The sequence below is a fragment of the Alternaria conjuncta genome (assembly GCF_024043145.1).
Source record: "Alternaria conjuncta strain BMP 0040 chromosome Unknown scaffold_4, whole genome shotgun sequence".
Classification (NCBI taxonomy): Eukaryota; Fungi; Ascomycota; class Dothideomycetes; order Pleosporales; family Pleosporaceae; genus Alternaria; species Alternaria conjuncta.
This window is the reverse complement of record NW_026250093.1, coordinates 957,391-982,167: the sequence shown is the minus strand read 5'-3', so window position 1 is coordinate 982,167 and position 24,777 is coordinate 957,391. Positions and strand designations below refer to the sequence as shown.

The following is a 24,777-nucleotide window of genomic DNA, read 5'->3' as shown; positions in this document are numbered from 1 at the left end:
CTTCACGGGAATGACCTCAGGACAGCGGGCGGGGCCTTGGCGTTTATACATAAGATGGAGGGCATTGGCTTCCAGTTTGAGCAGTTCGAAACATCAGTCGTTCAAACAGTCGTTCTTTCATCAACATGGGTGTCAAGTCTTTCATTGTCGCGGCCTTTGCTGCGGTTGCCATCGCTGGACCGATCCCCGAACCCCTCGACATGATGAAGCGGGCTGGGCCTGCTGCCGGACAAGTCATCACCAAGTGCGCCAACCCTGGTCAAATCGCTCTTGCCTACGATGACGGCCCATCGCAATACACTCAGAAGCTCGTCGACACCCTGACTGCTGGTGGAGCTAAGGGTACTTTCTTCGTCACTGGATCGCTCTACGGTATGTATATGCTTCATTTACTACGGACTGAAACCACCATCTAACATGAACAGGCTGCATCTACAACCAAAAGACCGCCCTCCAAAACGCGCACAAAGCCGGCCACCAAATCGCGTCCCACACCTGGTCCCACCCCTCGAACTTCGGTTCCCTCTCCACCAACGACCTCACGTCGCAAATGACGCGCCTCGAGCAAGCCCTCGTCAACATCATCGGCGTAAAGCCCACCTACATGCGCCCGCCTTACCTCGCCACCGGCGGCAACGTGCTCCCCACGATGAAGACCCTGGGCTACCGCGTCATCACCGACGACGTCGACTCCGGCGACTGGAACGGCAAGACGCCCCAGCAGAGCCAGCAGGTGTTCCAACAGGCTGGTACCAGTGGCAATGGCCACATTCCTCTCATGCACGAGACTTATGCCAGCACGGTTAACACGCTCACCCCGTGGTTGATTAACTGGGCTAAGAACAATGGGCTTAAGATGGTTACGGTTGCTGAGTGCCTTGGTGATGCGCAGGGTGCTTACAAGAGTGGTACGCCTAACGGTCAGGGTACCTGCTAGATTCTTTGAATCGGGGAGGAGCTGCTGTGCTGCATGTACTTATCGCATTGCTCGATGCGGAAGGAATGGCCGGTAGCAGAGAATGTTGGTGATCTTTGATTAGTGTACATATTTACTTCTAGAAAGACTCTTTTGCGAGAACAGGGTTCCTGCTTCAACCACATGTCTATGATTTTGAGCTTCCTGAGGTCGTGTCTGACAGATCATGTGCCCTGACGGTGCCTTCCTTCCCTAGCTAAGTAGGTGCGTTATCGCTCTCCCTGCATCCTCTTCTCCGCACCAACAGGCGCGACTTCATCGACGAACGATCATTATGCCTTCATCTATTCCAGATGCTGCATACGCTCCCATCTTCGTGATTGCTCCTCCGGTGCTGCGAAACGCGCTTCCATATGGCTTTGGACGCACTGCACAGCCTGATGTCTCTCGCCATGCGCGGCATGATATCCAGCAAACATCACTTTAATTTCATCACCTACATTCTCATGTTCCCTCATCTGATCTCGACTCACTCACTCTCACCTTGGACTCTCTCACCCATTAGCGCCCTTGTCGAAGTTGGCTTCTGGATGGCTTCATGCCTGGTATATAATGCCTCCTTCCTCCTACAGGTTTCTTGATCTACTCATTTTCCATCAACCTCCGCGATAGTTATTGGCGGACTCGCCTATCATGGAGTTGTTGGACCTGCCTCCAGAAATCTTCCAAAAGATCATCGCCAGCTATGTCCATACTGTCGGGATCTGCAAGGCTTGGGAGCGCCGCAAGGTCTGCAGTAAGTGTTATCGTTGCGCACTTCCAGCACGAGCTTACCTCTTTTAGAAACATTTGCTGCCCTCATCTCCGCAGAGTGCTTTGGCAGGCAGCCTATGAACAAATACGTGCATCCACCAGCAAAGAAACTGTTCTTGCAACACCTCGGTCTATATCTTGGGTACCGAATGGAAGCCGCAAATGGAGCACCAACACTACTGCCTACTCTTATTCGCAAAGTGATTGACCAGTTCATGACCGTCACCAATCAAACATCGGATGTCGTCCGTGCCTCCTACACGCAACAAGTCTGCGACACCATCAAGTACTGCAGCCCTACCGCCTACACCCTTGCGACAGCACCCACCGTCTTGACATGCAAGAACGTCGCCAGCGACTCACTCGACACATGTTGCTTAGTCATTGCGACAGCGATAAGAGACAACCAACTTGTCGATTATTACCTCTCTCATGGTGTCTCTGTGTGGAGCACGACGCGCGCCTTCTACCCGCCCATTACCGTCGCTGCGGTGATTCAATCTGTCGAGTTGGTATCTCAGTTCCTGGAGCAAGCAGAGAGCGGTCTTGCGAAAACAAAGAAAGCCAAGGCGAAGGGGATACTGGCCAAGTGCATGGCCATCGTTACTACTGGAACAAAAGGCTGGGAAGTGGCCATCGTGCTGACAAACTGGTGGTATCAGCATCTTCCTAAACCACAACCAGGAAGAATCCTACAATGGATCTATCGAGCTGTGGAATCTTGTGCGGCCGAATTTCTTCATCATATCCTCGACCACGGTATCACCCTGACAATGAAAGCCGACCTAGTACGACGCGTCTATCAAACACATTTTAGGGCCGAATCCCAGGACCTTCTCGCTGGGGCTTTGATTGATCGAGGTCTTCTGGACGTGTCGAAATTTCATCATGACGCGAGAGATTTCTCCGGCTCTCTTTTGGCCCTAGCTGTTAAGGAGTCCAACATCCCACTTGCTAGAAGATACTTGGACTCTGGTCTGGGCCGCAACGGCTTGCGAAATCGAAAGGGCGAATACGAATTTCCGCTGATCCGTGCCGTGGAAAAGGCCGACGATGATATGGTCAAGCTTCTACTGGAATATGGCACCGATCCATCCCCAGCGCTATGTTGGATTCGTTTAGGAGCTATCATACTTGATCGGGAGACCGAGCAAAGGTTCAAGGCATTGCTAAGCGCCGCGACATATGACGCAAGAAAGGAATGGCGTCGCGATCGCTAGTATTGTGCGACGATGTCTCCATGACTCGTGTCCAGTACACTCGGCGTCAGACTCCTAAGACGGGTTGTCGGAAGCATACGAGTTGATGGATGCCTTCCACAAAAGCTTCTTCTTTCCTGTGTGCTTTTTGCTTTACTCAGCTCATGGCGTTCAATCCTCGGTCACCAGAACCACGAAGCAGATGGACTTCATAAAAGCACTCACTGTCTTCTCTTCTTTGTCTAGGCGCAGTCGGCTTCTTCCTCACTCTACATAGCCTTCATCAATGCAATATACAATCTCCCTCTAACGAACACTGAGCTACTAATTCCTCTGTTGTGACCCAAGATCCAGTTAAAGCATCCTATTCAGGTGAAAAACTGATCATCGTGAGGCCTGAAACAACGCTACATCTTATCATCCACTCGTGGCTTGCCTATTATTGGCTATGCGCTGCAGGCCTATTCAGTCTTTTCCTTGCATGAAGTGATGGCATGTCTGAAGTCCAGGACGCAAATCGACGATGAGAGTTTACACGCGCGTCACAATAAGTTCAAGCAGATAAAGTTTTTGAACTTTACAATGAATATTTCTGTCGCCGGCCTACTCTTGCAGACCGAGCGAACAATACTGTTACAAAGCCAATGCGCACTTGTCTATGCTACAAAAGCCACGACACCATACGCATGCTTACGTCTAGAGTGGAATAAAAACCTTTGAATCATCGCCAAGCACTCCTCCATGTCATGAACCATGCCACAATGCACCTAAGAAGAAGGAAAAGATCGATAAAACTACATCTTCAGCCACCATCACCTCCTGGCATCCAGGTCCTTGAACGTCGCTGGGCTGGGAGGAACCAATGGGCCCTTGACCCCATCGTTGCCTTGCGGCTCGATGTATCCAGGCGCCTTGCCGTACTCACCAGAGAAGTACTTGTGGAAATCTTGGCTGTCCTCGAAGGGACGGGGTCCGAGTAGCCTGATCATGTCTTCGCGGCCGAGCATTTCCTTCTTGAGGAGCTCCTCTGCTACGAGGCCGACTTCGTGCTTCTTCTCGGTGAGGAGGTCCTTGCATTGCTTGTAGGCTTCGTCGACGATCCGCTTGACCTCCATGTCGATGTTCTTGGCGGTGTCTTCGGAGAAGGGCTTGGTGAGTTGTTGACCCTCGCCGTCTTCGAAGTAAATGTATCCGATCTTCTTGCTCATGCCCCATTTGCTGACCATGGCGGTGGCCATGGCAGTCACCTTGCGGAAGTCGTCGGATGCGCCGGAGGTGACGGTGTCGAAGTGGAGCTCTTCGGATACACGTCCTCCTAGTGTCATGGCCATGCGGTCCATTAGCTGGTTAACGTTCATGAGGTATGTGTCGCCGTTGGGGAGGTACTGGGCGTATCCAAGAGCGCCTTGGCCACGGGGAATGATGGAGACCTTCAGGAGAGGGTCGGCCCACTTGAAGTACCAACCGCAGATAGCGTGGCCGGCCTCGTGGTAGGCGACGGTCTTCTTCTCCTCGGGCTTCAGGACGAGGGACTTCTTCTCGAGACCTCCGATGACACGCTCGATGGCTTGCTCGAAGTGTACCATAGCAACAGTCTCGGCGTTAGCACGGGCGGCTGCGGGTTGTTAGTGCATGTGCAGTCAAGAGGGTCATAGATACGTACCGATCAGAGCAGCTTCGTTGACACAGTTGGCAATGTCGGCTCCGGAGAAGCCCGGTGTCAAAGCTGCCAGCCTGCCCTTCAAGAACTCCATGTCCTCGTTGGTGACAATCTTCGCCAAATGGACGCCGAAAATCTGTCCTCGTCCGTCCATGGTAGGCTTGTCAATGCTGATATGCCTGTCGAAACGACCAGGTCTCATAAGCGCTTTGTCCAGGACGTCAGGTCGGTTAGTACCGGCCAATACAACGACTTGCTCCGTGGTGTTGAATCCGTCCATCTCTGTCAGGATCTGGTTGAGAGTAGCCTCGCGCTCGTCGTTGCCACCGCCAAAGTTTTGCTTCGATCGGGCACGACCGATAGCGTCAATTTCATCAATGAAGATAATGCAAGGTGTGCTCTTGCGCGCATTGGCGAACAAGTCTCGAACACGCGATGCACCAACACCGACGAACATCTCCACGAACTCAGAACCACTGACACTGAAGAAAGGCACGCCTGACTCTCCTGCGGTAGCCTTGGCAAGAAGCGTCTTACCAGTACCGGGGGATCCAGATAGAATAGCACCACGAGGGATCTTGGCGCCGAGCTTCTGGAATCGACTTGGGTCTTTGAGGAAAGAGACGAACTCCATGATCTCTAGCTTGGCCTCGTCCATACCGGCGACATCTGAGAACTTGACCTTGACATCCGTCTCGTGGTTGAACTTCTTAGCGCGACTCTTACCCATGCCGAACACACCACCGCCTCCGCCAGCGCCGCCTCCCGCACGTCTTGTGAAGTAGAAGAGCGCACCAAGGACGAGGATGGTGGGACCGAAGGACAAGAAGGTGCCGAACCAGGAGATCTCGCTCGAGTATGCCACGGGTATGCGTTCGGAGCTTGGGATGCCTAGCTCATACTGCGCGTCGTCCATCTTGCGCTCAAAGGCCTCGACGGAACCGATTGTGAAGTAGTAGTAGAAGTTCTGGTTGACGGAAGGCGAGTCGGGGTACATGGACGATACGGCCTCGCGGTGCAGGTAGACCTTTGCTCTGTTGCCGTTCAGGATGACGATCTTCTCGACCAGACCCTTGTCCAGGAAGGTCGTTCGGAACTCCTGCCATGTTATTTCCTTGGAGTTCTCGCTCGGGAAGATGGTCTTGTATGTGAGGTATGCGAGGAAGGCGCTGATGAGGATCGTGTTGGTGTCCATACCGCCGCCGAACATGGGCCCCACTGGTCCACCAGCTCCGCCGGCGCCTCCCTTGGAGCCCTTGCCTGGGCCTGGGTCATGTGCGCCTGACTTCTGCTGTGGTTCCTCCGAGCCGTCCTTGAACTTCTGCTGATGTTGATCCGCCGCCTTGCGTGCCATGTTGGTTGTTAATCGCGAGATCTTAGCCGCGGTGGCCAGGTCCAGCTTCTCGCCTCTCTCCAGCTTGTCCATCTCCTGTCGCAGCTCTGGTGGTATTCCAGTGCGCTTAATCTCGTCCATTGCCTCCTTGATGTTCTGCTTCTGTGACTTGGGGACGCCCATCGACACGAACGAGACTAGTTGATCCAGCATCTTCTCCTCCTCTGGCGTAAGTTTGGACATTTGAGGCTCTCCCTCCTTCTTTCCAGACAATCTGAACTCAGGCTTGTGAGGCGTGCCGTCCTTCTTCGCTGGCTCGTCATTCTTCTTCTCCTTGGGCTCCTCCGGGGGCCCGGTCGCAAACCTCCGCACCCGTTGCTGGGTATATATACATTGTGGTATCGGTGCTCGTGTGCGTAATGTGCGTGGTGCCCTCGTGGCAGCGTTGAGGCAGGGTCGGGATAGGCGCGCTAGGTTGCCTGGGCGGCGGAGGAGTGTAGACATGGCGGCGGAACAGAGGTGCCGGGACTGCGGGGTGGGGTATAATATAACAATGGAAGGGGGTGTGTGACAAGTAAAGAAGAGTGACTGTATTACCGCGCCTGTTCACTGCCTCGGGCTGGCAGTAGAAGAATGTCTTGTGGCGGGTGCGCTTCGATGGCGAAAGCTAGGATATGACAGAATCATCGAAGTTCTACCCATGCCACCGACACGCCGACTGCCTTACTAAGCGGGGCTGCCTGCCCGCATTACGCGTGAACATGTGCCAGAGTCTAGAACCACGCCTTGACTCGATTGTTTCTTTTGCTTTTGAGCCTCTTATATTCCGCCTCAATGCTCTGCAAGAATGTGCGGTACGTGTAGACACCAATTGCCTCCTTTTAGAGTAGGTTCCCTGCTTCGGTCCAACCGCCACGCGCATTCATCTCCACGTCCAAGAGACGCGCAAGTAGGAATTCAACTGATGATAGACTGATAATGCAACTTCATGTCCTCGTGTGAAGTTCGTACCCGAGCATGTCGATCATGCAGATGCGCGACCTCGGGATGCTTGATGCACCGACGGACTAATTCCATTGTCCATCCTGGTCTTGGGCGACGACCATGGGCCCAGGGCAGTCAGCCCGCAGCTATAGCGCACAGCAGCACCAACTTTATTCACACGCAGTCAGCCCCATGTTTATTCATCCGGGCCGGTATAATAGATACTTAAGGTCTTCGAACTGCCAAAGACTTCCACTTCCCAATCAATCCTACCATAGCAATGCGTCACTCTATCATAGCCTTCGCTGCGCTCACGTTCTCCCCTCTCATATCCGCCCAGGCACCCAATGCTTCAGACGCTACCTACCTGACTGCACCTGCTTTAGTCACCACACCTGAGAACACCACCACCATTCAATGCTGGCGCCTGAAATACCCTTTCACAGTATCTACAACAGCAGGGACCGCGGGAAGCCGTGCCATAGCATTAGGCAATGTGACGAGTCTAGGCTATGTCATCCAGCCACCGCGATTTGACGGCGGATTGCATAATGCGCCTACAACACAGTGAGTAGATTGGCTGCACGCTGAGCTGCGCTGACGCTTTCAAGAATCGTCCACTTCCTATCTGGACTCGCGCGTATCACTTTACCCCAGGACCCATCTCAGGAGCTGTGGTTGCCTGGGGGTAAGGGCGGTCTGGTGGTCGCTGCGGATGTAACGGGCGAGGGACACATAACAACGTATCCGAGTGACCAAGACACGGTCGCCATAACTGCACCTTTTGACGATGGTGTGGTTCCACAGTATGAAGTGATCAACGAAGGGCCGTGTATGGGGCGACAGACGTTCATCTAGTAGACTAGGAATGCGATGTGAATGGAAAGAAGGTGCATGTTGGTTGTACAGTCTATTCGTTGGCCCGATGCAAAGAGAATTGTAGTGTTCCGCTTCCTTCCTCCAACTCCTGGTGCTATACACCTTCATTCATCTCTTATTATACAGCCACTTACTCCTCGTCGGCGAACAGGGCACGGCCAGTCTTGGAGTTGAGGAACTCGTTCCTGATGTCATTGTCAGCGTGCCATTCAACGCATCTTTGCCCATATGTGATCCTGCTGTTCCTGGTAACATCCATTGACTCACCTCTCGATAGCCCACTGCATGGTGCCGTATGCGATAGCCAGAGGGGGGATGAAGTAGAGGACTTGGTTCCTTGAGCGGCGCATGACGTTCCAGAAGCCCTTGCCGATGAAGGTAGCCATGGGGCGCTGTCGGTTGGGGCTCAAGGCGTAGGTGACGACGCCTTTGCCGGGGCGGCCACCACCCTCGTAGGGGTTACCCCATGAGCCGATGTGCCAACTATGCCACTGTCAGCATGATCTCCTTCCTACTCCGATGGGTGTGCGATGCGAGGCGGGTCGAAGAACGGATTCTTTCGGGGAAGGTGGCCGGGGCTGCGTGCGGGTGGAGCGCGGACGTACGTGGTCTTGGTCTTTGCGAGGGTTTCAGACGGTCCCATAGCCATTTTGACGGTGTGAGAGTTGCGTGTGGAGGTGCAATGCGTGGGCGGCGGCGTTGGCGTTGCTGTCAGAAAGCTGCGAGCGGTGCTGGGATGCCAAGCCTTTTCTGCTAGCACCAAATGCGGCAAGGCGCGGCAAGAGCGAATAACATCAACCTGATTGGCCCCTCAACCCCGACACAATCCTCTCGAACATTCACCTTCCTATCACCGGGCTGGACGAGCTTACACATGACGGCAACTACCTCGTGATGTATGGACACTTATCTAAGCCCCTAATCACGCCGGCTGCGAATGTTCCTACGCGTCAATCGGCCTGGACTGTCGAGGCAATATCGTAAACTCAAACCGGAGAGACATCACAAAAGACAACGGAAACCCTGGCTTGAAGTGCGCATCTGGACCTTGAGACTAAGCTGTAGCTGTATCCGACCACAGTTGCGAAAGATCGGCTATCATTGCGTCAGCGACGGCATACCCGCGTTGCAGCACGCTACGAAACAAATCCAAGACCTCGTGCATGTCATGAGCATCCCGGACACGCGCTCCTGCGACTCTCAAAGGAAAAAACAGTAGCACACCCGCAACCCCGTTAGCCAGCAACTCGCGACTCAGGCACAGGATTTGACGCATGTGCCACTCGATCTGGGAGCGAGCTAGGATCGGCGCACATGGTGCCATTGGCTTGGTCCAATATACATGGTAGTCGTAAGTGCCCGAAAGATAGATGCTAACGGCGTGGTAGTATATATGGGCAACGAGAAGTTCTGGGTCTGATGCACTTGATGCATACTGCCAGTAGTTGCTGACCTCCCACCATTCATGCAGGGATTGCTGAAGTAGCAAGCCTTCAGCAGCAAGGTACTGTGCACGCTCAGCTTGCACTCGCTCCGGCAGATGTTCTGCCTCAAATTCACAGAATTGGATAGCACGTATACCCAACTCAGAAAAGCTGGGCAACATGTCGAAGAGCGCCTCCTTCGGGTGCCAAAGTGCTGCACCTTCGCCACTCCAGAGCTCTGTTAGTGCGGTAGTCCACACAGGCTGACTGAGAAAAGTTGGTTCTGAGTAGATCAAGGCCCTCGATATCTCGAATATACGGGCTGAAAGGAAGAAGTTACGCTTCTGCGTATTTTTTTGGTCTGGAAGAGCAAGGCATGAAGGTGGTTGGAGCCGCAAGATTGCGCAAGTCCCGTGCAGGAAGTGTGAGAGCCAGTTGGTCCCGCTTGCATCGCACATTAGCTAAGCCATGTTAGCCGTTGCCGCCTCCTGTATAGAGTTGGTGCTTACCTCGAAAAGGCCGAGCAGAAAGGTCGTCCACAGTGTTGATGGATCGTCCGCAAACTTGTTGTGGGTAATGCGGGCTTGTACACTTCTCACGGATCCTACGTAAAGCTGCATCGCGCCCTGGCGTCCTTCAGGATCTTTGGTTCCCAAGACTTCCAATTGGACCCGTTGGCATCGGTGCAAGGCTGCTACTGCACAGAGAGCATCCCTCAAAGCGGCCGAAGAATGCATCATGCTTTGCAACTCCTTTTGCAGTAGTAGACCACCACTGGAAAGAACATTCATCGGTAGGAAGGAGCTGAAAAAGTAAGCCATGTTTTGCTCAGTTCTCCCTGGGCTAATTGGCGATCGTGGCTGAAGCTGCTTCTCGGCTCCTGGGTTAACGAAGACAAAACTCGAAACTGCCGACCTCGTGGGCACCACACACGCTTGTCTTCTCCCTTTGCAGTAATCGCAAGGAACGCCGCCATTACACTATAACCAATTAGTGCTGGCAGACTTGGTAGGGCTGAATCACTTGCTTTGATTTTGCGCTTAACACAGGCTTCACACCTTTTCCGTCTAGCCTTACGACCATCATACGGCCCAATGCTGGGTGACATGCGTGGCGCTCGTGCGAAGGTGAGTTGTGTAGCGACAAAGGCAGATTGCTAATGCAAGGCAAGTGATGAGGCGTCGTCTATCACAGCATCGGAAATTTGCAGGATGTCGTAAAAAGATGCTTTGGGAAGTGGTATCGCGTCGCTGAAGGACAAAGCATACGAGCAACAGGCCTACTAGAGGCGGTGCCAGCTAACTTGACCGTTTTAGGAAACGAAATAACGCGTCTAGACTTTCTTGGGACTAGATACCAATGGCACCGACAAGCCGCCGGGGAAGATCTCCACTACCCATGTCGGTCGAAAATGCGGCTCTGCTCCACTAGCAAAGGAACCAGAGTATAGTCGTATCCACTGTCATGTCCGCTTTTGGTCACGATAGAGCGCTCGGAAGAGGTTCGAGCATCTCATGCACGTAGATGCTTACCTTCAGCCAAAACTATAGATACCACTCATGCTCTCAAACATATCCATCACAAGCACCTTCCTCTGCTTTCGTCTCCGACTTCCAAAGATCTTACATATCATCTTCACCGTTATCAACAATCGACAACATGGGACTTCGTACCTCATTTCTGCTGGTACTTTTGGCATCTTCGTCTGGCCTCACATTTGCCAAAACTACACTTCCAATCGTCGCCTCTCAACATCAAGATGTAATGATCGCTTCCGCCTCACTAACCGACCATACTCGCTCGGACCCATACGCCAACGATGGCCGCCCTCGATCTATCATGGTATCCGGCTTCTACCCCACCACCCAATGTCGTCGCAAGAAGATCGAATCCTACATGCCTCCCGCGACGGCATCTTTCATGGACACCAAGTTCGGTGCATACGGTCTTCCCAACGGCAGCTTCCAATCACTAGGCCTTGGGACCTGCATGACTCCAGCGAAACGAGGCGGTTGCTCGAAAGACTTGCCGGTCGTCCTTTTCTCTGGTGCCCTGGCCACATCTCGACACCTGTACAACGCCATGCTCCAGAACATCGCGGCTACTGGTTACATAGTGCTCTCCATTGACCATCCCTACGATGCAGACATGGTTGAGTTCCCGGATGGCACCATAGTGAAGGGTGCCGATATCGAGAGCGATGCCGAGATCGAGCTTGCACTCAACACACGAGTCGCAGACATCGAGTTCGTCTCCAAGCAAATGAGGAACGACTCAGCCACCAAACACCTACTTCCGGGATATGTGGGCGGCAAGAACGCACCCAAGATGGCTGTGGTCGGACACTCCCTAGGAGGCGCAGCAGCAGCCAGCGCGATGATGTCAATGACTTCCCTCAAAGGCGGTGTCAACCTCGACGGCTCCATGTTCGGTCCAGTGTTGACGACCGGCTTTAACTCCCCCTTCATGCTAATGGGCCACGAGAACAAAACACAAGAAACGGATCCGTCCTGGAAGACCATCTGGCCAAACCTGACTGGCTGGAAGAAGGAGTTCGAAGTAAAGCACTCAGCGCACTACAGCTTCTCAGATCTTCCTCTGGTCATCTCTGCGTTGGGTCTGGATGGTAAGTTGCCAGCGCAGGTCGGAGAGCTTCTGGGTTCTATTGAGGGGCGTAGGATGACGGGCCTTACAACTACGTATGTTGCTGCTTTCTTGGATATGGTGTTGAAGGGTGGGAAGGAAGGCGATTTTGCTAAGGCTGCTGGTCGGTTTACTGAGGTTGAGGAGGTGGCTTAGGCGAGGAGGATGTCGCGATTGCAGTTGTGCCTTGGTGTTGGAGGTAAAAGGGACGATGTTAGTATGGAATAGACGCAGTAGTAGTAGTAGTAGTAGTAGACGATGTTAGTATTCTATAGTTATGTCGATAGTCCTTAATCATTAAACTGTAGTGGCTTACCGTATCCTGGTATTACATTAGTCCCGACATCAAGTCCTTAAACTCCATGATTCAACATCTTGTGTCGTAACTCGTTACTCCCGTCAATGGCGTCTAGCGTTTGCCTAATTTGGTGTTAGCGCCGTTGCCGTGCACGAATCCCCAGCCGGTCTTCGGCAGAACTTCTTTCACACCACTCGTCTCTAACAGCAACAGCGCCCACCAGCTCACCTCCATAATGAGGCTGCCAAAGCCAACCACAAAGCAGCTCAGTTCTGGTGCGCGCGTGCCTACTCCAACGACGCATCCGTCCTCCGTTCCCGCTCGCAGCGGATTTGGGAAGAAAAATGCCCAACGGCACCAAAGGTTGCGTACTTTCGACGATAGACCGCCGCCGTCAAGTCTGGATAGCCAGAAACAAGAACACTTTGACAATGCATCATTCCAGCTGTATTTCGAAGAACGACTGGAAGAGCTAGGAGAAGACCTCAAAGCTTTGACACGCAACTCTCCATACTCACTGCTTGCAAGCTTTTACCGCGACACTAATCCCTTTGGAACTATAATTGGAAAGATTTGCCCGAAAAGCCTTGGATTTCGGGAACGACATCCGGGGAGACAACTCGTTCTTTATGCCGAGGCCAGTATCACAAGATGGTAAAGGATAAACATCTGCATAGTAGTAGAGACATCGAACAGAAATGCCCTAAGCTACACAGATACCTGGTAGAGTATCATGGCAGTACACGGCAAGCTATCCTTAGCACATTACCACTACGGATAGCTACGGGTGACGCATTGACGACTGCACACCTCCTCGCAGACCGGAAATTTGTGAAACGAGCTCTAGACTTGCGCACGACGGCCAAGAACATTTTTCATACTGCGATGTTCATGAACAAGATGCTCAAAGAACTGGAGAATACTCGCGTAGTATCGGCAGCATCACTATTTGACATGGACTACTTCCAGATCAAGGTACAATTTCATTGTAAGAGGGAAAGCCAACGAGAAGCTTTGCGAAATGTGCGTAGGTCAACGCAACATGTACGGTCGACTGTCGAGCCATCCATTTCAGACTCTGGACTTGGCCTGTGGAAACGTATCTCTGCCTTGCCATCACGGTTTCATGGTAGCCATTGGCTTCAGTTGATTCTCAATCCTCGGGAGACTCAAACATCTCAGCCAAGGCACAACTCCGCTTCGACACAATACAACCGAGCTGGTGCGGCTCGGGTCAAGCCTATTCACCATTTCTACGACCATTTTGCTTTCCTTGACAAGCATTCTCAATTATGGCCAGCTTCTATTCTACGTCTCATGCATTACGAGATGAAAAAAATGTTGGGCCGACTGCATGGGCAACGAATACCGCATTTCTTAAACGAACATTATAAGATGACGAAGGCGAGGGCTCATCAAATACCTGTCCCTGTTGTTCACGCGCGTGTCGCGCACTGGATTACAATACGGAAGTTGCAGGCCCAGATTAATATGACTGCAAAGGAGCTGGATGATATGGTTGACGACCTCTTCGACTTTCAAATCTTCCAATATACCAACACATCTGTCCGGATACTGCAGGGTTTGATTGACAAGAGTCGTGCTATAGGAATGGAGATGCTGGAACGCGAAGGATCGTGAAGATACTAGGTACACGGAGAAGGCTGCGATCTGAGTTTAACAGGCGGTTTGAGCGCTACAAGAAAGATGTCAAAATTTTACGAATCAGCACATGCATCAATTCCATCTGCTAGAACGAGAACCACCCTCGTCAGCATATGTTCTATCGATGTACTACACACTGTCAGGTTGCAGTCTCATCTGGGCATACCAGAGCCCTATGACCTGCGTGGATTCTTGTTCTAGGGTCGCATACCAAGACATGAACACTATCGAGACTCTTATGTGTTAGATGTGACAGCCCATGCCATCTCATGAGCAGTGGCGCGTGGTAAGTGTCAAAGACGACTGATCAGAAACGACATGGCCGGATCTTACCGAGATCGTGGGGCACAATTGCATGTACCTGTACTAGCGCAAGCGTATCCACAGAGCTGGCGTTCTCTCCTCATTGTATGTCATTGTACCGCATTATATCCATGAACGTGAAGAATAACGTACGGAGAAGAGAACGCGCTGTGACGATGCAAGTTGTAAGAAGTGCGGCTATGCGGCGCGCCACCAGCCTGCTAATCGGCTTCTTCCAAAACACATCGATATTTGAAATCATTAATAAGAACAACAGGAGCGAAAGTGACGTTTGAGGTGCACCACCAGGAGGGCTAGATCCGAGGCTTGCCGTGCGATTAAACGTTCTTCCAGTGGTCCCGATGTTTCTAGCGTGATGACGTCACCCGCAGCTGTCGCGCTACATCTACGATATGAAGTGTATCGGCACCACGCGTCAGGAGAGACATCAAAGAACTTGATCGCTTATTCAGAAACTCAACCACTTCAATCATGGCACCGAAGATCTTCCTGTATGTGTATACATTGCAAAGCTAATCGACTCTGCTGACGTTCCTTTCCATGCAGCACCGGCGCGACTGGGTACATTGGAGGCGACACCCTCTTTGCGCTGTACGACAAACACTCTGATTATGAGATTGCGGCTCTTGTGCGAACAGGTACTTATCACCCTCCTCATGATGAAGGGTGCATTATGCTGACAATGGTGAAGAGGAAAAAGCAAAGACTGTCACCGAAGCTTTCCCAAAGGTGCGGATCGTCATCGGTGGTTTGGACGACTCCAAGACCCTGGAAGAAGAGGCAGCAAAGGCAGACGTAGTTATCCGTAAGTTTACTCGCAGCCGTGTCTGGCAATGAACCCGATACTGACAATCGCAGACACCGCAGATGCATCCGACCACGAAGGCGCCGCAAAGGCGATCGCAAAGGGCCTAGCATCCGGCCACTCCAAAGAAAAGCCCGGCTTCTGGCTGCACACCGGCGGCACCGGCATCCTATGCTGGGAAACCATGCGTGACGACAACAAGCTAGGTGAATGGTCAGAACGCGAATACAACGACTGGACCGCCGTACAAGACCTAACCGGCCTACCCAAAGACGCCTTCCACAAGAACGTCGACGACCTCGTCCTTTCAGCCGGATCCGAATCAGTCAAGACAGCTATCCTCTGCCCACCTACCATCTACGGACGCGGACGAGGCCCATCGAACACCCGGAGTCGACAGGCGTATGAACTTGCGCACCTCATCTTGACCGGCGAATACGTCCCCATCATCGGCCAAGGAAAAGCACGCTGGAACAACGTCCACGTCTCCGACCTCGCACAGCTCTTCGTTTTGCTCACCGAAGCTGCGGTGAACAACAACACCGACGCTAAGCTCTGGAACGAACAGGGTTACTACCTCGTTGAGAACGGTGAGCACCTTTGGGCTGATCTCGCGCGTCTCATGGGTAAGAAAGCGACGGAGTTGGGTCTTGTTAGCAAGAAGGAGTTGAAAGAGCAACAGCTTGGTAAGGACAAGGCGATTGAGCAGGCAGGTTTCGAGGCTGTGAGCTGGGGGTTCAATAGTAGGGGTAAGGCGGAGAGGGCGAAGAAGTTGGTAGGCTGGCAGCCCAAGGGACCGAGTATTGAGGATACGGTTGAGGAGATATTGAAGGATGAGAAGGAGAGGCTGGAGAAGAAGTGAGAGGCTTAGTGGCTTATTACTGTTAATTAATTCTTATCTGGCAAAGCATCAATATGCATGCAATCAAACAGCATAGTTAGGCGAACCTGCGCATATCTTGGCCGCATTGATAGGGTGCTGATGCTGCGCCACAATCTTCGGCCGGCCTGATGTTTCACACGCCAGGCAACAGCCTTGACACCTGGTTGCGTTATCAGGTTTCCAAGAGTACAAGGTACAACAGCATTCCGTCCAATTTTAAGTAGGATACTAGCAAACCCAGGCTTTTCCTCCGCCTGTTGTATCCACCGAGCCACCAGCCCACACATTTGAACAATTCCACCAGCATGGCGAGTATCGAAAGCCGTCCTCTTGGGCAACAGGCCCTTCGTGGCTTTGGCATCTTTCAAGCCATCGTTTCGATACCCACGATGGTCATCTTGGGGTTCTTCGCATGGGACCAGATGGTATTTGCCTATGAAGAGAACTATTACTACTTCTTGTGAGCATGGCCTCTTGCCCCGGATTATATCTCAGCATGCTTCTCGTGCGCAGATGGGCTAATGTTTACAGCGCATCTTCCATAACGGCGCTCATGTCCGCCGGCATCGTGTTCATCGTATACGTCCAGCGCAAGGCAATCGCGACGCCATTCCAGGCGTTCGTATTTGAGATCGTGAAATCGGTCTTTGCAACAGGTCTCTGGCTTTGGCTTATACTGGACTCTGCATTTGGCCCACATCGAGGTTACTATACAGAACCGGAAGTTGTTAGGAGACGGGTCCAGCGTGATGCGCTCGCCAGTCTATTGTTGCTGTGAGTGTGCAACCTGTGCGACGAATGTAATCGAGAGCTAACGCCGTGCAGTGTCTTCTTCTATCCGCCGCTTGGGTATGCGTATGTTGTTTGGAGGACGAAGAGTAGCCATGGAGACGTTAAGCGCGTGATCGGCGAGGAGGAAGGAGTGGATCGAGCGGAACGATCACCGCTGCTATCGCGAAACAGCGGGAGGGTCCTGGGTTAGCGCTGTGGTGTTAGCTAAATGTCTTGAGCACTCCTGTGAATAGACTCTGAGGGCTAGATGTTAGATTTAGAGAGGCAAATAATCCTGATCGCTGGCTAGACCAGTCGTTGCAAGTTGTCGTATGTGCGAACAATTAGCGTAAAGTAAAGGTATTTCTTTTTTGGGGTATGTGACAGGTGCCATTCAAATACTGAGTCTTCCATGTAACCACTCAATGCTCGCACGCTACGTTCACGTACGGCTACCACAGCGAGCGTACGTGACCACGGTGTGATAAGTCCTTCCTTGGGACTGTGTGTTGATCATGTATCGATAGGACGTCCCTCATCGTAGAGCGAAACAGGCCGTTCGCCTTTCCTTTGTTCACTCTTCATAGCGAAGGTATCCGCGTCCGTGTGCCTCCACAAATTCATATCAAGCCGATTTTTCGAAGCCTAGCCTCGTGCTTCAAAAGTCGTTGGGCCAGCACTTCTCCTTGGGCCATGTTGTGGCGTCGTGGCTCGCGGCGTGGGCCTCAAGCTGCGCCTTGTTGGTGTTGACGATTTCGCGGCGGCAGTTCTGGCACTGTATTGGGTCGGGTGGTCAGCTATGCGCTATGATGCTGTGCCATGCAAGAGCATCAGGTGAGAAGCGCGAGAGTGCCTACGATGGACGTCGGCTTCGGTGCCTTGACGGGAAGACCGTTTGCCTTGACTGGCGCGCGGGTGCCAGCCTTGTCGGCTTTCTTGTGCTCGCGCTGGATCTTGCGTGGTGTCAGTAAATCGCATACTATGTAGATAACCTGATTATTCAACGTACTCTGTCTTTCTTGGAAATAGGCTGCAGAGGTAGAGGTACGAAGTCAGCATTTCTCTCATGTGCACTTCGTACAGCCAGGACTTACCATGGTGGTGGATCGAGTGGATATGTTGGTGTAAAAGCGAGGGGAAATGTTCTGCAAATAGCGCGGGAGAGCGCGATCACTTTGATCAGGGTCTCGCTTAGCGCGTAGTCTGACAGATAAGCCCCGCTTATCGCCGCCTTCCCTCACATGACGAGCCATACTACCTTCATGCTGCCTGCGCAACTACGATGTAGCTAGAAGAGCTCTATAGTCCGCAAGGACACACACCTAAGGTACTATTAAACAAACTATATTTCTACTTTGTAGAAGAAGAATACCCTGCATACTTAGATATTAAGGTTAGAACAGGCTAGAATAGGCGCAGTCGTAGTACTACTTTCTTCACATCATTCACATCGCTTTTAAACTTTCGAAACCTCAGCTCGCAAATGTACAGCAAGTCCTCGAGCAAGAGGATTTCCGCCCGCAAATCTTGGTGTGCACGTGACACTAATCACGATATGTATATGTCGTCCGCTTGAACATCTTACGGCAAGGTCGCATATCTGTACTTCATTACTGGAAGTGAAATAAAAGTCTTCTAAGGTTGGAACTTGCCATGGTAATTTTGGTGACTACGAGAACTTAATAACCTCTAGTGAAAGTCCACGCTTTAGGAGCTCCGATTTCGTCAATCTCGGATCGAACCAGGTCCATGTATCTGGTGCACTCTCATGGCTGAACTTTTCCCACCACTTCCCTTGTGGATCGGTTTCTCGACGCCACCCTGATGGTAGCTCAGTGCCCAACCTTGGGTCTTCAACCTGAAAGCTCCCGGTCTGTGAGTGTAGAAAGACCCAATAATTCCGCCCTGATACCGCGTCATAATGTAACACCTCTCTAAACTCACGGGGCAAGAGACCCAAAAATGCTTCGCTGTTACCGAGTCCAGATACGTAGCTATCTCCGATGATTTTAAAACCCCCATTTGTATCTGCACGAATGACCATAGGGTCGTCACATCCGAGCAGTGTGCAGATGTGGTCGCCCTTGGACGCGCCTGAAGGGCCTATGCCGAAATGATTGGAGGATGTTCTGAAGAACGCGCGTCCGTTGCACTGATCAAACAAATGCTGTGAGATAATACGCTCGCTTTGATCCAGGGGAACTTCGCTGTCCTCGAGCCTTATGAGATTCCGAAGGAATGCTAGAATTGACTCCAAACTTGGAAACGTTCGTAAAGGTGGCACGAAAAGGTCCGATATGACACCTCGACAGATACACAGACATAACGCTTTGGCCATAGAGTTTCCATCAACATAATCAGACGCCATATCTAGACCTTTTGTCCACTGTCGGATATTGGAACCGCAATCTTCGTACGACCCATCAAAACTCTCCACGCTGGTAATTCTACCCAGCCTCAATCCAGTCGCTTTCAACACCCGGTTTTGCAAAAATGCTGCTTCGCACACGGAATTTCCGGATGCGTGCGAATGCATGTCGCTGGTTTCCTCCAACTTCCTGAGATCGGGTGTCCATGAAGGCCAGTTTCCCATCGTTTCGTTATATCGGCACAAGCGCAACCAATTAAGGCGATTCGACTTCTTTGTAAAGCACACTATCAGATCCTTGTATACATCTATCAATGATCTCTCGTAATCGGGTCGCAGATCTACTCGCATGTCCGTTTTGGATGATAGTCCCAGAATACCGTATACACGATCTCGCGGATCAATGCATCGAGAATGTCGCATGAATGAGAGCAAACTCAAGAGCCCTGGTCTCATGACACCTGCAAGCTGATAGCCATGTTTTAAGAGTGTTACGGCATCTTCCCCTCCCCGAATGTCAGATGGAATTTCACTTCTCTTGAAGATGATACAACAAAGCAGAGTTTGGAGTTTTGCCCAATGTATCGTGTCCGTGCCGCTCAGTAGTATTGCGTTTGGTTTAGCTAAATGGATCTCCTGCCAGATCCAGAGCCGGTGGAACCACGGTCGCCGCAAAAAACCTACAGTTGCCTGCCAGGTTGCTATATCGTAGGGAAGTTGTTCTCCTATGTCGCCCCAATGAGCGTCGCATGGTCTATCAGACAAATTTCTCAGACCCGCCGTTTCATGATCGATATCGACCTTCGTATTAAGAAACTCGCAGGTCTCCATGACTGTCTTGCTGTCGGCATCGTCCAGCCCTAGCCAAACAACGACTCTTGCTGCTAAGCTGAAGATGTCAGCCATCCGCTGGACCTGCTGACCTCTCTCGCTCAAGTCCTTCTGATTGATCGCAATAGCGTCTATCCATAGTATTCTGGGTAGAACAGGATTGCGAAGATACGGCAAAGCTTCCGCTAGGTTTTCGGTGATATCGATGATGTGATCGCTATTAGACGAGACTCGAAGCCTGCGTGGTGATTCGGCCGAACCCCAGGTGTATGAGAGCGCTTCATACTGTGGCACATTTTCTTTTGTAAGCCGAACGATGTTGAGGTCGCAGATCACTTCGCTATCTCGATCCGCCGCGGGTAGCAAAGTGATGAGACGGATCTCATCGTTGATTTCGTCCAGTGGCTGGTAGACGTATTGGGCCATTTCTACTATTGCCGCAACGGCTATCGAACTGCCGTGTCCGAACGCAATAAGTGGCAGGCGGGTATCGCAAGCAGAGGTCGTAAACGTGTGTGATGACCGAAACCATATAGGGTGTACTGCATGTGGTGCCCGACAGTAGGAGATATCGGCTGGAAGGCTGCATGAAGAGGATGTCCAGCCTTCTTATACAGTTGGTGGCGCATCTTGCCTGCATAATATCAGCGCGCATGACGAGGTGCACCACGGCATGCAATGTCAGCCTTCAGCCTTGTGCGGGGTGCTCAGCATGTTGCAGTGGCTACTGCTGCAGTGATTCTCTGGGCAATCGAGAGTGTGGAAATTCTCATGTATGGCGCTTCTTATCCGTGCAGTGTTGCTGATTTATGAGATGCGAGTGCGTGGTGAGGAGGCATTGTGGTGTCGTGACACCTAAATCGTCCCTCTATTGCCGGCAGCAGCAGCACGCCATGCGCGGAGCAAAGAAGATCACATCCATCACACAAATGTATTCAGTGCGACAACGGAAAGTGTAATAGAAGTGAATAACGATCTCGATAAGGAAGGAAGATCGTGAATGCCCACGCACGTGGCGAAGAAGCCCCGAATCGCGGCTTCCACTTTCCACGTTCTGGCCCTTGCCCTAATTGGCCAGCGGAAACAAACAACGCGCTATTTTTATCAGAACTTCCGCCGCGCTGACTACCCAAACCTCTAATTCCTCAGCGCGCCCTCGATACATACCCTAATACTCAAAACCTTCACGCCGGCACAGATAGCCAAAAAGACTGCTTTGGACAATTTTCTTGTCGGTTCTCTATTGCAAAGACAACGAAATGGCGCGTGGCAATCAGCGCGACAAGGCTAGGGAGAAGAACCTCAAGGAGCAGGCTGGAAAGGTATGTTTGACCCCCGTTTCTGGCACCACGAACAACGGTCATACCAGTCGTTGTTCTCTCAAAGAAATATCGCGCTAACTTAATAAATAGAAAGGCAAGAACACTGTATGTGTATCCAAGAGAGACTGGCGATAAAGGCCTCGAGGGGTGTTGGCTAACCACAGGCTGCAGCAATCCGGTACCGAATTCGCGCGCACCAAAGAGAACGTAGCAGAGATCATGCGCGCTAAACAAGCTGCTGGTACGTCGTATTTCTCTTATCTTGATCACGCAGACCTCAGAAAAGGCATGCGATACTCTCGAGACGGTGACGCTGACTGCTTGTGTAGCTGAGGCAAAGAGGGCCGCTGAGGGCGCTAAGAAATGAGCGGTCAGACAAGATGCGCAACGCGACAAACGACAACATCTTGACGCCACCATTGCCGTCACAATCAAGCTGTTTAGAAGCCTATCATCATGAAGCGGAGTTTCCTGGGTTTGGATTAGAAGGCGAAGGAATGTGCTTGGATTGATTCTTGGATATACCGAATACACCGATTTTTGATTTCGAACGCCGTGAGGAGCCCATTGCGCCCTTTTCCCATGCAACACACTCAAGTCTTCATCACGATTCAAACCAAAACACCAAGCACTGACAGCACTTTTGAACATGGCAAAGATTGTGAAAGTGCGATCTCTTGGATCTAGCTCTAATACTAATGTTTTTTACAACGTTACAATCAAGTCTTCAACTCAAACAGCACCACCGCGCGGCTACCATCGCAGCATGTGGATTACGGTATAATGCGAAACGCCCCAGCAAATGATAAAAATGGTATAAGGATCCGGGGGGAACAAATGCTAAACCAGAAGCTTTCTTGCCCGAACCCGTCGTAAGAATGTTGTTCTCGACCACCACCTCTCCCCAAGACCGACCGAGCGCATACACCTAGTCGATCCATCCCCCTCCTACTCATTACACCGTTTCTCCAAGTTTATATTCGTGAAGGCATCTATGCGATCATACCGGGGAAACCGCCGAAGTTGTTGATGGCGGCGGTCTCGGGGAAAGAGGCCATGCCGCAGAGGCATTGGCAGGAGCAGGTCTGGCCAGCACCGTCGGTTCCTTGTCCAGCGACGACGGTGGCGGAGGCGAGAGCACCGGTGCCAGTACCAGTGCCAGTTGCGGCGGCACCTCCAGCCTCGACGGTAACGGTGGTAGGGGCGGCAGCGGCGCCGGGGTCGACAGACTGGAGGTCTCCGGCAACGAGACCTGTGCCGTTGGTCTTGATGGCTAGGCCCTTGAAGTCGGCCATGGTCTTGTCGCCAGTCTCGGCGGCGTTGATGCTGAAGACCATGCCCTTTCCGCAGTGGATACCGTTTTGTTGCTTGCAGTAGAACCCTTGATGATGTTAGCTGTCGTTCATGTTATCGCCAAATGCAGAAAACTTACAGAGCGGCTCTGTTGTCTCGACGGTCATGTTCCATGTGACACCAGCCTTGCCCTCGGGGTTGGGCATGAAGCCGGAGTCCATGCCTCCCTCCATCTTTTTGCAGGGCTCGGCGAAAGTTGATTGAGTGGCAGTGTGGTTCTTCTGCATGAATTCGAAGACGACCATGTCGCCGACGGCGGCCTTGATGGACTCGGGGTTGTATCCTAGTACGGGTGCCATACCGGTCTCGACGGGCTTGACTCCACCAACGACGACCTATTGTATGTTAGATTGAGTTCAATACTAAGTAGTATGAGTGTACTTACAGTGTGCGTCATCGCGCCAGCTGCGACCTCGGGGGCAAGGCTCATAACCTGCATCTCGGCGGAGGCAAGTACGGCCGCTAGGGGTAGTGCTGTGAAGTACTTCATTATGACTAGATTGCGTATCGTGTAAAAGTGTCGTAAAAGTGAACGTAAGCCTGCGCTGCAAGCACTAGAATATACGATAGAAGGATTGAAGGATTGAAAGGGCACTACGAGGGCCGGCTCGGACAGTAAGAAGCAGATGAAGTAAGAGAAAGAGACAGTGAAGCACTGGTATTATGAGGCAAGAGCGATGAGATGAGGAGAAAGTTTATGCCTGGGGATTGTCTATTCCTTAAATCCACGCATGAAATTGTTGGATTTGGAAGGCGTGCAGGCCGTTGCGCACATGGCGAAACACCAGCCCCTTGCGCTCGGCATGGCATGGGGGAAACGTTGATCGGCTGCAAGAATGGCGAGATTTTGGTGATGCGCACTTGCTTGGGCGCAACGGCGGGGGGTGTTTGGGACTCGAACCGTTGGAGGTGGGTTCGAGACTGTCGCGGTGGTGTCGCAGATCCGTCTCGCTTCTCGCCAGAAAAGCCCAATGCGGTAATCTAAGAACCACCAAGGCTATAGGCGCAGGGACAGAACTAATCAGGATGCCTGGACTATGGGGCTGGGAACTCGTGAGCCGCATGGAACATGCAGAGCTTTCATCTCGCAGCCTGTGTTCCCGAGGAGTTGAGGCACGAACTGTGTAGGTCGTCAGTCGCGTGCAGGGACTAGACCATGGCATTCCTCACCCCATTGGTTCAAAACAACGACTTCTAAGCCTCAATATGTCTGCTTCGTCTTCTAAACTCGCTCGGCAGCCACAGTGTGATGCGCACTGCCTCCAAAATGCGTCATTCTCTGGATCCGCTACTGAGTCGCTGGGGGCTCTTTGCGAGCCTGCTGTTGGCCAGCATGCAGACCAGTGTAATAACCGGCATAGTACCAGGACATCATAATGTTCTTCATATTCTCGTCTTGCACTGTTCAAAGTTAGCAGCATGTCATCGACTGTCAAACTCCCACACCATCCGGAAGTAACGGCTGTCAAAATCACGACTTACCGGTTCCAAGGATGGCCTGCGGCATGGCATCTGCAAGAGTGCCGGCAGCATGTGGCACCGGAGGAGCCTCAGCACTTGGCGATTGGATCTGCGGTTCTTGCTTCCCGGAGAGATCTGGTTCCTGGTTCTCGTAAGACAGGGTTCGGTACTGGGCTGTTTCATATGTACACGTACCTGCGGCGGCGACGGACCGCTTTGAGCAACGCCATTGGTTTCTGACAGCGGCGTGTCTACATCTCCATGATCCGCGACACCGCTGGTCTCTGCTGTTGCCGATACGGCCTCCGCTTCATCCATCAGGTCCCCGTATTCCCTAGAAACGTTAGTATCGTGATGTAAAGGCTTGGAGAGCTGCTTACCCCCGTGCTTCCTTTAGCTCTTCCTCCGTCAGGACGTCTTCAAGTTTCTTGCCTGATTGGTGGATACTGTGGTATTTCTGTTCTGTTTAGTCGATATCCTCGCGGAAACTACGAAAACGACGCGTGTAGAAACGTACCTTGTACTCATTCACCGCCTCATCCCAGGAATCGATCAGCAGAGAATCATCCCACGCGTTCTTGTCGCTCATGTCTACAACGGGTGCCATGTTGAACTTTGGATCTTCGACGGTGTACAGAGCAAGTTGAGTTGCTAGCCTGGTAAAATGCTGTGAGGGCGTTCACTTTTTCTTTTCGGTTTCAAGTATTTCGCTTGGTGTGAGGTGAGTATCTGGAGTGGTAGGTTAATCGTGAGGGCTGGGGACTATCTTGGCAAGTGTCCATTAGCGCGACTGCCACGAAAAAAGTTCCCGCGTCTGAGCTCTCCTCCGAACTTTTGCGCGTAAC

At 52.0% G+C, this 24,777-nt stretch overlaps 9 protein-coding genes across 9 annotated transcripts; 4 read left to right on the top strand and 5 right to left on the bottom strand.

Moving 5' to 3' along the window:
• Nucleotides 1–125: 125 nt before the first annotated feature.
• J4E85_003158 (uncharacterized protein) lies at nucleotides 126–937 on the top strand (the record flags this gene model as incomplete). Its single annotated transcript, XM_051467429.1, has 2 exons — nucleotides 126–372; nucleotides 426–937. 2 exons carry the CDS (start codon nucleotides 126–128, stop codon nucleotides 935–937), a joined length of 759 nt encoding a protein of 252 aa, XP_051328588.1.
• Nucleotides 938–1,609: 672 nt separating this feature from the next.
• J4E85_003157 (uncharacterized protein) lies at nucleotides 1,610–2,949 on the top strand (the record flags this gene model as incomplete). Its single annotated transcript, XM_051467428.1, has 2 exons — nucleotides 1,610–1,712; nucleotides 1,760–2,949. 2 exons carry the CDS (start codon nucleotides 1,610–1,612, stop codon nucleotides 2,947–2,949), a joined length of 1,293 nt encoding a protein of 430 aa, XP_051328587.1.
• A 791-nt stretch (nucleotides 2,950–3,740) lies between these two features.
• On the bottom strand, nucleotides 3,741–6,425 carry YTA12 (Mitochondrial inner membrane m-AAA protease component; the record flags this gene model as incomplete). Its single annotated transcript, XM_051467427.1, has 2 exons — nucleotides 3,741–4,543; nucleotides 4,592–6,425. 2 exons carry the CDS (start codon nucleotides 6,423–6,425, stop codon nucleotides 3,741–3,743), a joined length of 2,637 nt encoding a protein of 878 aa, XP_051328586.1.
• A 1,489-nt stretch (nucleotides 6,426–7,914) lies between these two features.
• On the bottom strand, nucleotides 7,915–8,433 carry J4E85_003155 (uncharacterized protein; the record flags this gene model as incomplete). The annotated part of the gene is made up of 3 exons (XM_051467426.1): nucleotides 7,915–7,969; nucleotides 8,052–8,267; nucleotides 8,390–8,433. The coding sequence occupies 3 exons, from the start codon at nucleotides 8,431–8,433 to the stop codon at nucleotides 7,915–7,917; spliced, it is 315 nt and encodes a 104-aa protein (XP_051328585.1).
• Nucleotides 8,434–10,972: 2,539 nt separating this feature from the next.
• Nucleotides 10,973–12,007, top strand: J4E85_003154 (uncharacterized protein; the record flags this gene model as incomplete). The annotated part of the gene is made up of 1 exon (XM_051467425.1): nucleotides 10,973–12,007. One exon carries the CDS (start codon nucleotides 10,973–10,975, stop codon nucleotides 12,005–12,007), a length of 1,035 nt encoding a protein of 344 aa, XP_051328584.1.
• A 2,602-nt stretch (nucleotides 12,008–14,609) lies between these two features.
• On the top strand, nucleotides 14,610–15,805 carry J4E85_003153 (uncharacterized protein; the record flags this gene model as incomplete). The annotated part of the gene is made up of 4 exons (XM_051467424.1): nucleotides 14,610–14,629; nucleotides 14,685–14,776; nucleotides 14,830–14,943; nucleotides 14,997–15,805. 4 exons carry the CDS (start codon nucleotides 14,610–14,612, stop codon nucleotides 15,803–15,805), a joined length of 1,035 nt encoding a protein of 344 aa, XP_051328583.1.
• Nucleotides 15,806–17,255: 1,450 nt separating this feature from the next.
• J4E85_003152 (uncharacterized protein) lies at nucleotides 17,256–17,694 on the bottom strand (the record flags this gene model as incomplete). Its single annotated transcript, XM_051467423.1, has 4 exons — nucleotides 17,256–17,372; nucleotides 17,455–17,550; nucleotides 17,607–17,627; nucleotides 17,692–17,694. The coding sequence occupies 4 exons, from the start codon at nucleotides 17,692–17,694 to the stop codon at nucleotides 17,256–17,258; spliced, it is 237 nt and encodes a 78-aa protein (XP_051328582.1).
• A 4,416-nt stretch (nucleotides 17,695–22,110) lies between these two features.
• On the bottom strand, nucleotides 22,111–22,961 carry J4E85_003151 (uncharacterized protein; the record flags this gene model as incomplete). The annotated part of the gene is made up of 3 exons (XM_051467422.1): nucleotides 22,111–22,499; nucleotides 22,551–22,806; nucleotides 22,857–22,961. The coding sequence occupies 3 exons, from the start codon at nucleotides 22,959–22,961 to the stop codon at nucleotides 22,111–22,113; spliced, it is 750 nt and encodes a 249-aa protein (XP_051328581.1).
• Nucleotides 22,962–23,759: 798 nt separating this feature from the next.
• J4E85_003150 (uncharacterized protein) lies at nucleotides 23,760–24,539 on the bottom strand (the record flags this gene model as incomplete). The annotated part of the gene is made up of 5 exons (XM_051467421.1): nucleotides 23,760–23,872; nucleotides 23,954–24,101; nucleotides 24,128–24,266; nucleotides 24,313–24,389; nucleotides 24,450–24,539. The coding sequence occupies 5 exons, from the start codon at nucleotides 24,537–24,539 to the stop codon at nucleotides 23,760–23,762; spliced, it is 567 nt and encodes a 188-aa protein (XP_051328580.1).
• Between the last annotated feature and the right edge of the window lie 238 nt (nucleotides 24,540–24,777).